General features: G+C 46.0%; 1 protein-coding gene across 1 annotated transcript; it reads right to left on the bottom strand.

Moving 5' to 3' along the window:
* On the bottom strand, positions 1–9,482 carry LOC121159518 (gastrin releasing peptide). Its single transcript, XM_040984674.1, has 3 exons — positions 9,344–9,482; positions 4,780–5,004; positions 1–107 (listed from the first exon to the last, which is right to left on the bottom strand). The coding sequence occupies exons 1-3, from the start codon at positions 9,480–9,482 to the stop codon at positions 1–3; spliced, it is 471 nt and encodes a 156-aa protein (XP_040840608.1).
* Positions 9,483–11,612: the final 2,130 nt, after the last annotated feature.

The following is an 11,612-nucleotide window of genomic DNA, read 5'->3' as shown; positions in this document are numbered from 1 at the left end:
TTAAGGGTGTGGTTTTGCTCCCTTGAAGGAGGCTTCCATTGTCCGTTCAGCTAGGGGCGTCTTCCTGCCACTCCTGTGAGAACCTGGTGCAGCATTTCTACCAGCTTGAAAAGATACGAGAAAAAGGTCAGCAGACAGAGATGCTGCAGTCTAATCCTTGAAGTCAGGCCAGTCCCAACAAATGCAAGCACCACTTGGGTGTTTGCTAGGCAGATCAATTCTTGGGTGAACCCCATATCCAAACTGGAAAATCTGGGGTCTGGAGGTCTTTGGCAAGCCTCCAGCTGGTTTTGCACACCTAGTATTTGAGAGCTATGGCTATTCTCCAAGACAGAAAGTAACCTCCACTTTTCTCTTCTGTACTATTGTGCTTGATGGTATGTGTGAGATTAGATTAGTATGTATCCTGATACTATAACTCAGGTATGTTTGAACAAATGTTGGAAGTCAAATGTACAATCACTGGGAGCTTGTTTGTAGAGTAACAGGCAAGTAGGGGGATGCAGGGAACGTGGAGTTTTACTTCTTGCCTGGCTTTCTTTGGCAGCGTCTCGTTACACCACTTGGAGCTAGTTTTTGAATCACACAGACACATCCAGAACCGGGGACTGAATGGTAGTAGTGTGGGCAACTTGGAAAGGGAATTTGGGGTTCTTGCCAGGTCCACAGTTGCTGTGATTTATTTTTTGTGGCTTCTGCTCAGCTGAACTAAGACTGAAAGGGAACGAATAGTTATGATTCAAAAATGCTTCTTGGTTCGCATTTAGACCTCTGAGGCAGAGAGAAGAAAACGCTTTCCCCCCTGACTAGGGCTTATTTCTCTTCCCACGATTCTCTGGCAGCTCAGTTGCCTCAATTTCCAGACCAGCCATTTGTTTCTAATAACAGAGCGTCTCTTATTCCCAGGTGGGTGATAACCTACTCTCAGCTCCAGTCTTTCAACCAGGTAGTAATGAGCCCAGGGCCTGGGGTTCGATTCCCACACATGTCAATTAGCTTTGCTTTCCCCCGTGATCTGGGGGCCTCCCACCTGCCTGGAGATGCCATCCTGCACCTTGCCATGTATGTAAGTCACAGGCCTTACAAGGGACCAGTGGAGATGTGCAGTGGAGGGAGGAGGAGCTCCAGAGAAGTTCTCTCAAGGGCTTGGAAGACTGAGGATGGCAGGTCTGGCTTAAGAGAGTGGAAGTGAAGCTGGAAGGAATGAGAGTGAAATGCAACTGAGGTGCCCCAAGGACCTGGAGGCAGGCAGCTCCGAGGGAGGGGAGGGAGGGGAGGGGAGGAGCTACTTATAGGAAGGCTTCAGCAGAAACTCTCATCCCCACTGACATTAGGAACTGCACACTGCTTTTTCTGTATTTGGAGCTTTCTTTGGAGAACTTAAAATATTGAGAAATGAAACCTTTCTCTTCTCTGGACTGATTTGATGGGACAGTGAGAAAAGTGCTATCCAAGTAAGGACACACATTGCGCATCTACTTCCTTTCCATAACTATCTTGTGTGGGTCATTCTCCACTGATTTTTTTCATGTTTATTCAATAAAAGAAAAACCCAAGACTCACAGACAAGAGAAGAAGCCCATGTGACCAAGGGGACACATAAGTGAGCAGAAATAACCCTGAAACTTAGAACAGCACATGGCCTCATCCAGGGTGGTGGTCCAGGCCTAGGATGGTGATCTAGGCACAGAATCCATGGAGTCAGAATAGTATGAAAAGATTTGTGAGAACAGAAGGATGTAAGAAAAAGCAGGAGCACAGTTAACCTTGAAAAGCTGTGGCTGGCCTCCTGGAGACTGCCAGCATGTGGAAGATTGGATCAGTGCAGATTCACACAAATCTTCCCTGAATTAAGCAAATATCTCTGTCATCGACACATGAGAAGTGCTCAGTGTTTTTAACTCTAGCATTGGGAGGGCTGGCCACGAGACTTTGTTTTATTATGAAAATGGGAGCAGAGAGCATATGTGGATAGTTTTTAATTTTAAGAAAAGGCTTGCAGCCTCTGAAAAACACCTGCTAATTCTGGTGATGCTTGATTAAGTTATTAAGCTTCTCCCCAACTCCGGGAGATATGTAGCTTCTAATAGAATTATTCTCTTGGCACTGCCTCTTCTTCAATAAGATATTTACTTCTGCTTTTTGAAGTTAATTGTAAAATATTTTCGGTTGTCCTCATGACATACTTCGAGGTGGAATTTCCAAGCCAGGAGGAGAGATGGACTGTTTTTGTCTGCATAAAGATGAAACAAACCATTGCACCTGTTTCTCATAGCACTGAGGAATGTATCCAAAAGAACAGGACCCTGTGTGCAAGAGCTAGTGATTTAACTTGAGGTGGAACGAAAGAGGATGAGCTTTCTAACTTCAAGGCCAAGTACACAGAGTACAGAAGCAAGGCCTGATCATGAAAGCATGGCCTCTCAGCTCACTCTGTCTTTAGGCAGTCACTCCCGGTGGCTGCCCACTCGATCCATCACATAATGCTGCCACTCCCATACCCTTCTGGAGCTCACCTTTTACACCCCGCCCCTCAAATTTGCAGAATAAGCTCTCAATAGGGCAGGAGAGCTTTGATCCTTGAGTAATATAATTGAATTTCTCAAGAAAGCTGCAAAGATGAGCAGTAGAGGAAAGCAGCTCCAACTGGACATTGCTGTTGGGTTCTACAGTGAGGCAGCTGAGGCATATAAACCATGATCATGTGCAAGTATTTTATGAATGAGTGATAAGGATGAATCTGTTTTAGTGTTTATAACTTTAGTTTCAATAGCTCTGTGGGGGTGTTTTTTGTTACTTTTCAACAGAGGAATAGGGTGCTATTGGACATCCAGCTGCCAGAACTCTGATAAAGCGCTTGACCAAGAAAATACATGCCCCCTAGGAGCTGAGGAGTCGGTCACAAGCCCACAGAACCCCGACAGTGTATGCTGTCAACCAACTGGGGGGCTGATCACATAGCACCTGTAACACAGGTGTGGGCAGTCTCAGCACCTTGGACAAGGTATTTCTGAATTGGTTAATACAGGTTGTCTTTCTGAATGAAAGCTGCTAAAGATTTTCTTTCTAGATGCCCAGTGCATTAACATAGAAAATGCCTAGCAGACAAAAAGACACTGAAACATAAAAACCTCCCTCTGGAGAGGCTGGCTGAAGCTGGGCAAAGAGATCATGAATCAAAGAGTTAACCGCTGTGCAAGAGTAAAGGAGAGAGCTCTCCAAGCTGGCTGGCAGAAAAGTCGTAGGATGTGTTGTTGGGAGCAATGAGAACCAGGATCTGCTGCTGTATCTTGCATCCTTCCTGTTTAAGGTCAGTGAGGACTGTCCTCCAGAAGGTGTCATGCAAGACACTGAATGTAGAGCAAAGTATGTCCTGGATTTACCAGTGCAAAACTTGAGGACTTGTTTTGCTTTCTGCTCCTCTGATATGGAGAGAATAATGGAATCCTTCTGTGGTTGCTATGAGCATACACTGAGAAAATGGACATAAACTACTTAACCTAGAATCTGGATGTTGATAAACTCTCAGTGAAACTGGTCATTATTATTATCGCCATTGTAATTATTATTGGCCTTTATTAGCTATAATCACATCATTCCCAGCTGTCTTGCTTTTTTCCTGCAGGTTTTATTCTTTTTTTGTCTTACTTACTATTTTTGTAAACATTGCCAATTTGGTGTGCTGCCCTCTATCCCCTTTAAATAATAGATGGGATGGATAATCGTGCATTTGATCTCACATAGGATCATCAAGTTTCAAAATATTGATATGAAACCAGAGCTAGATAGTCTTGGAACAAATATGGGGAAGCATTAGTTTGCACATTAGGTGGCAAACAGGACTGCTTTCTTCTGAAAATACACATGAATAGGCTCTTCATATGTTCACCAAAAATAGACACATCTGTAGACCCATAGAGGGTTTATTCAAACACGATGTCACCTCACTGTTGAAATATCCCTGGTAACAACTGATAGTTTAAAATATTTCCTCCAACACACAATTACAAATAAATATAATTCCTAATAAAATTCCCAAACTGGAGTTGAAAAATAGTATCCTTTTGGTATATTAATAGGAAAAAGTAATCTTATCAGGTCAAAAGAAAGGATAGTATGGAAATTATTTATTAATTTGCTTAGAATGTGTTGGTGTTCGCTTTCACAGCCCCTACAGAAACTATCATTTATGATTAAGTAAGATAGGGCTCCTGACATCATGTGACATTTAATTTCCCCAGTTATAAGTTCATGGTACTCAGAGGTTTAAAACTTGATCCAACCAGAGTAGGAGGTGGGCCTTATGGGAGGCCCTCAGGTCATTAGAAGGAATGGTCTAGGAAGATAGTTCTTCCAAGAGGGCTGGTTGTAAACACTGGGTTGGACCTATCCATCTCTCCTCTCCTCCTCCTTCCCCTCCTTCTTCCTCTCCCTCCCTCCCTCCCTCTGTCTTCCTCCCTTCCTCTCTCCCTTCCCCTCTCTAGGTTTCTGTCTCTATGATCATTCCTCCATGTGTGTTTCACCACTGCCAAACTCCACTCTCACTAGGTGGCCAAACCAATGGGACCTGCCCTATCTTGGACTATGAATCTCCAAAATGATGAGCCAAAATAACCCTGTTTTCATCAATTTCTCTTAGATATTTTGTTGTCATGAAAGTCTGACTAATACACATCAAAAGCAATTTTATTCTTAATTAAACATTTCCTCCTTCCAGCTCCCCCTCCCCCTGCAGATATCTCCCTCCCTCCTCTTGGGAATGTGTGTGTTACCTTTCTTTGTGTTTTGAACCTGTGTCTTCAAAATTGTTGCTCTCCTTGGAATCCCACATAGGCTGGAGATTGCCCAGTGGCTCGTGGTTCTTATTTCCTTTTGCTTCTATGAGGCCCAGCAGATTCCTTGCAGCTTCTTCCCACTGAATGGATTGCCTCAGCTGCTGCTTCAGGTGGTCTCCTTCAGTGGTGTGTGGCAACTCTCCTGTGCTCTTTTTCCCCATTAAGTGTCCTGGAAAAACCAAACCAAACCATAATGCCAGAAAGTACAGTTCACCAAGGGGAACAAATGAATGAGAAGTTTAAAAAGATGCCAATTACATTTCTGCTGCTTCCTATTAGAAAAAAAGGGAAAATAAACAGCATTTGGTTATTACAAGTTACTTTAGAAGTGACAGATTCTGCCTTATTCAAAACGTGCAATGTCCCAGACCAAACTCAGAACTGCAGTTCAAGACCCCGAGTTTGATTCCAGCACCTCTACCGACTACTAGCTAGTTGACCTGTGCTAGGTCATTGAGTATCTGCAGTCTTCCATTTCCTCAACTATAACATGAACACAATTGACTAGTTACAGCTAAGGAAACTTCCAAATCTTAAATTCTGTCATCAATTCTGTGTACCACCTTCCATTTCCAGCTGAAAGAGGAAGTTTAAAAATCTTCCCCAGCCAATTTTGAGTTGCTTCTGAACATAAAAGTCTTGCTGCTTTCCTTTGTGTGGTTTAAAAAAAAAAGTTTTATATGTAATACAAATGTACCAAAGGAATTTTTCATTTAAACTTTCTCAGAACTCTAGCTGAGATTGAACCTGGGAAACTTCACCTAGAAATTACAATTTATTGAGTGTAGTGAAAAACAGGTTGAAAACAACTTTTGACTAATGCTTCCGAGTCACGTAAATGTAGAATTTGCTGTCTGATGTAGTCATAGCTCAAAGACTGTGTACCTGCTTTTAAATGAATAAATGCTATTGTTAAGGAGACCAAACCATTAAAAACTTGGGAACTTATGTATGTAAATTAAGATTATATAAGGACAGTCGTGGGTGTAGAATTAATTCAAGGACTGCATTATTATCATGTTTGTTAGCCCATTGCTGAAATCTTTGTATTTACTGTCTTTGGTTGATTTTTTTCCCCAAATTCTCCACAATAGAGCTTTATAAAACCTTAGAATTTCTTACAGTCATAAAACCATGGTACTTGTATTTTAAAGCAAGTGGGTTTTATAGTTCAAATATGGGTTATCATTGTAAACATCCAAGGCAAACATTGTATAAATAATATTTGAAAGAAAGTCACTTGGAAGTGAAAGAGCAGTGCCATTGACCGAGGCCTGCTCATTGTCATGTGAATTGCACTCACTAGTTTACAGAATGTTTACCTGTGGATTGTTTGAGCCACACCATTGCAGGTTTGGTGGAAATGAGACTTGTCAGGAATCACACAAAAGTAAGCAAAGGCTCTAGAATGAGAAACAGCTCACAAGGTGGACTCTACTGTTTTGCAGTGGTTTTTAAAATTTCCAATACTATGAGGTAGCTATAACTCACTTGAGAGAAGAGCGTAAGGTCTACAGATGGTTTTCTACTATCATAGAAAGGAACAGCCATCATGTGTTAGTGCAACACAACTCATTATGAGACAGAGAAATTAATTCTCTGAGATTTGGGGGAGATTTACAGTGAAGTTTTATGGCATCGCATTGTATTTGTCAAATCATTTGATGATGTGACACTTAACACCATTTCCTATTGAAGATATGCTGCCAAGTGATAAATTAAAATCCTGAATGATTGGCTCCTATTTGCTGGGTCAACTTGGTGCCTAGATATCTACTAAATAATCTCCGCTTCATCCCCAACAGTGATTATGTTGCCTAACTCCCCAGGAAGCACTGATGCATTCAGATTTAGTTCTGCAGAGGAATTTGAATCCTGATGATTAGAAGGCAGAAATGGCACCCGGATGCTCCCTGTAACTACCTCAGTTACTCTAGCCTCCCCTAATTGCCTATCGTCTAGGGAGGAATCTGGAAATGAGGCAGGAGTTATTGGCAACGAAACAGAGAGGGGTGTGTGCATGTGTGTGTAGGAGGTGGGTGTTAATCTACAAATACCAACTTCCTTTTTGTCATGAATGACTTCATGGACCTCCCTAAAGAGGGCAGATAAAATCTCCATTCTGCAGTTGATTCACACAAATTGTAATGACATTGAACTTCAACCCCTATATCCCCAACCCTAGGTCCTCAGACTAATGGCTAAGAGAACACAAATTCTCTGGGTCCTGTTTCACTTTTGAGTTGGCTACTGTCAACCAAGTCACTGTCTCCATGGCAACATGGATGATCTGCCCACTTCCACCTCTTTGCTTGTCATCATTTGTCACATGTCCATTTCATAATTATGGAGATCTCAGCATAGACAAATGACAGGCACTTGGAAAAAAACGAAATGTTACTCAGAGAAAGAAATCATTTGTTCCCTTTTATCATCTAAGATACCCTAAGGGGCAAGTTTGAAACAACACTAAAATTTTTTTTAAGTCAAAACTTAAAGTTGCTAACTTGAGAATATGCACATTAAGGCATGGATGAAAGTGGTAGGTACTTGTAAGCTGCACTTGACCTGAACTGTACTTTGTGTCTCCACACTGGTGTTTCCATGCTCAGTCTTCTGGGACCAGCCTCATTTCAAGCCACGGGCACAAGCCACGGCATTTCATGGGAGTGGAGGAACCAGTCACCAATGTCTGTTGATCCATGTTATCTCACAGACAAAACATTTCCATGAACATCAGGCCACATGAAAATGTAAGTGTTCAAGCTGTTAACTTGTTTTCCTTGCTGCACCATGCTTCCCGATTGCTGGAAGAAGCAATTCCCTTACAAGCCTGCAGATGTGTGCTGACGGTTTCCTTGTGGGGGCAACGTTTAGCTTTGATGTTATATAATTAAAATAAAACCGCATGTATTTGGTGATTGGAGGGAACAGACATTCTTAATGGAGATAAGTGAAAGCTAAAATCGAAGCACGTGACAGACCCGAGGTCCCTGGGTTTCTCAAAACAAATTGTCCCCTCATTCACAATGTGATTCTAGGCTGAAATGCAATTTTCTAACTTTTCTCCCCCACCCCCGTCCTCAACTCTGCATAACCAGTAAAGGGAGAAAAAGGGGACAAGTCCATTTGAGAACAAATCAGAAAATGGCATTTGGAATTGCCACTGGGCAAGGTATTTCAGAATTAAGAATGCTCAAGTGGCACTGTGACAGGTGCCAAAATGGCGGTGCCCTTCAGAGCTGGGATAACAGAGCTGGCACAGATCCGGGCTGACCCAGCCCATACCAGCAATGACCAGAGGCTGGCTTCCCAGCCAGCTCTTCTGGCCACCTTTCCCTCCGCAAGGCTTACCTAATCAGCCTGACTGGTGGCTGGACCAGACAATGCTCCCCCTAATAATTTCAGCTCTTTTGAAGAAATTTAAATTCAGGGTTCCCACTCTTTAGCACCTTCTAAATGGTCTTCATTCCTGAAATGCAGGGTTTCTTTGCTTTCAACTTCTCCCTGGCACACGGGACTTCCGGGTTCCCGCTGTCCTGAGACCACACATAACCTCTCCTGCCTGCAGCTGTGAAGTACTTGCCAAAGGTTCGTTTGCCAACAACAGGGACTCCTCCGTGGCCCAGAGCTCACCATTCATTTGACAAAAGCACAAACATCACAGTTCCAGCCTCACCCCTTCCCTCACTCCTCTCTCCACCCGTTTTGAATGGCAGGGCAACAAGACTCTGGGTGAATTGAATTGTTAAGCACCTTGCCCATACCTCCTCCCTCCCTAAATAGATGGTGAAGAAGACAGCTACACAACCTCTCAGTTCCCCAGGAAATGTCGGGGCGATGGGTGTTGGAGGTGAGGGGGTTTCTGAGGAAGTGGGAGGCTTTTTGCGTTTGAGAGTGCCTGTGGTAAGACCAGAAGCTCCCAGGTGTTGCAAAGTGAAGCTGCAGCTCGCCTCTCGGGTGCGTGCGAGCTCCATGTACCCCTTTGGGGTTGCCGTGGCCAACACTAGGGAACTTCTATGCTTATGCGTAAGAGTGGGACTAGTTGGGGGGGGGGGAAGGGGGAGCTGGGGCAGAGGGCAAAGTCTGTGGAGCTGGAGACCTACAAAGAGCGGGAGGTGAAGAAAGGGCCCAGGTGGGCTTGGAGAGCAGGTGCCATTCCGAGCCTGAATCTGCTGGCTGCAGAAAGGGAAAACCAGGAAAGAGGGCAGTGGTTGGGGAATCGCGGTAAAGATGCTGAGAAAAACAAGCAGAGGCGCCTTTATGGAACCCATTAGAAACCCGCACAACTCCCGAGATCCCCACACCTGTGGCTTTGCGGGGCGCAGCCTGGATCCCAGCGCAATGACCAGCTGAGTCAGGGTTCCAAGATGCACACTGGGAAACTCTGCTCCCCAAAGTTGTTCAAAGAAAGGACTGGGTGGGTGGTGGGAAGGCGATTTGCTCCTGGAGTTGACAGGTTCCCCCTCCCGGCCGCTCCAACCGTCTTCCACGGTTAAGACACTCACCCACCGCCCAGTGATTGCCGCGCGGGTACATCTTGGCCAGCACAGTGCCTCCACCAGCTGACACCGGGGCCGCTGCCCCTGGGGGCGCCTGGCAGAGCACCAGCGCCAGCAGGACAAGCGGGAGCTCGCAGCTTCGCATGGTCCCTGCAGGAAGTCCTTGGAGGCTGTGCTAGGTTGGGCGAGGCTGAGTGAGAGTGGGCGCAGTGCGCTCTCCCAAGCGGAGCAGCCGGACTTGGGATGAGCTCGCTGCTGCTGGCTCAGCCTCCAAGAGGACCCCGACTTTATACAGGAGTCTGGGTGAGGGGGGCGGGAGGCTTTGCCAGCGCGCGTGGTCAGGAGCGCTCTGACGTCTCCCTATCGCCAGCCCGGCGGCGCTGGGATGCTGGAAGACCGGAACATGCCCCCTCCTGTAGCCCTGTCCCCTACTCACACCCTGGACGCCTTCCACATCTTGCAGCAAGCGCTTACCGCAGGCTCACCCAGCGCCACCCGCACTCCTGCCTTTAGGAGGCAAAGCCCCTGAGCTCGGGGCTGAGCGCCAACGAAGCTTTGGGGCCGGGTGGACTGGAGCGGATGAATCTGGCAACCACCTGCCAGTGCAGGACTTTCCTCTTCAGGGTTCCTCTCCCTGTTGGTCTCTCTCCCCGTCGTAGTCCCAGCCTCCTGGATCCCCTTCAGCACCACCACCAGCAGCGCTCTTGGCGGTGGCTCCGGTGGCTCCGCCTGGCCACAGTTTCCCCAGGCCCATGGGTTTGCTGATGGCGGGATTGGAGCCGGTTCTTTGTATAACCCTATTGCTTCTGCATACTAGAGGGGAGAGTTGCGTTTGTGTCCATGTCTTCAGGCTACCTCTACCAAGGAGCTCCCGCCGCCCCCAAACCGCAACAGATACAGTCTTAAGGTTGTTCAAAGCCTGCCATCTTTTGCGCCTTGCAATGGTCACCAGCCAAATCCCTGAGGTCCCAAATGCTACGGATATAGAGGGGGTGGGCACCACAGCAGAGTAACAATAAATAGAAGCGGGTAGGATGGTGTTGCCCACGTTGCGGCTGCCAGAGCTGGCTGTGTGGTAGTGTTTGGAGTAGGTGAGATCTATTCGCACCCTGCGCGGGGAATCCCCGCCCACCACCGTCAGGGCCTTGGTACTTCCTGCCAATCCACTGATGAACTTGACAATGTGTGCTTTTCTGCCCGAGTATCTGTCAGTTCAACAGATTTGTGCTTTTCCTAAGGGATCACACATTCATAACTGAGTATTCTTGCACTTGTTGTGTGCTTTCACCCTTACAACTTGACTCCAAGGAAAAATCTTATTTGGAATTTTAAGCTTAGTGTTAGCAGCTAAAGAAATATCAATACTAACTCAAGGTAATGATATAAGTCAAAATCCAAAGGGAAAAAGTCTGCAACTGGCCTGACTCTGCCCTTCTGCGCTCCCAGCGTCTGTGTTCCGTCCCCAGTCTGCAGGTGTCTGGCAGGTAAAAAGCCCCTCCCCCTCAGTGAGCTCACTGGGACACAGACCTGTTCCACTGTCTGCCTGCAGAGTGCATCATAGCGATGTTCCAGGAGCACTGGGCGACGGAACAGTTTGCCCACAGGATGTGCAGGTCAGAATGCCTTAACTCTCAATGTAAAGTTGTAAAAAAAAAAAAAAAAAATGCCCTTTCTCTTAGCCCAGTCAATGATGTGAGAATCTTTGCACTTAAGTTTCCTCCTGTATGAGGCTGAGGGCAAATCACCATAAGGACATTCAAGCACAGGAAAGGTTCTATGGAAAGCATGGCTCTTTTACCAATCCAGGCCATAAGGTACCTGGTACCTGGGTCCCACTGTTCAACTCTGTTCTTGTTCTAGATTCCCGAGCCAACAGGCTCTCTAACCCTAGACTACAGCTGGACCCCATAACTTTCTTTGGCACCCCAGAAGGCAATCTCTGTTAGTCTTGTTCAGTCCTGCTTCCACAATTTTTGGCATGAAGTCCTAGGCATGAAGGAAGGAATAAACTGAAGAAAACAGGTCCACTGTCCTGCCTGTCTAGTAGGCTGAGGCTAGTCCCTAACTGGAGAAAACTAGAGGCTGCTGCCTGCCCATATGGTGGGCATGGAGTGTAGCATTGAACCACTGCATCCTAGTGACTTGAGACATCCCAGCCTCTGCTACTCTGCTTCTAGTCCAGATTCCTGCTGAAGTGCCTGGGAAAGCAGCAGGAGATGGTCCTAGTACTTTTGTCCCTGCCACCTATGTGAATGACCTACATGGAGTTTCTGGC

Source organism: Ochotona curzoniae, unplaced genomic scaffold (genome assembly GCF_017591425.1).
Source record: "Ochotona curzoniae isolate NIBS_2020 unplaced genomic scaffold, NIBS_Ocur_1.0 contig_43, whole genome shotgun sequence".
NCBI classification, from domain to species: domain Eukaryota; kingdom Metazoa; phylum Chordata; class Mammalia; order Lagomorpha; family Ochotonidae; genus Ochotona; species Ochotona curzoniae.
Note: the sequence above shows the minus strand (reverse complement) of the source record. Positions and strands in the feature narration are given on the sequence as shown.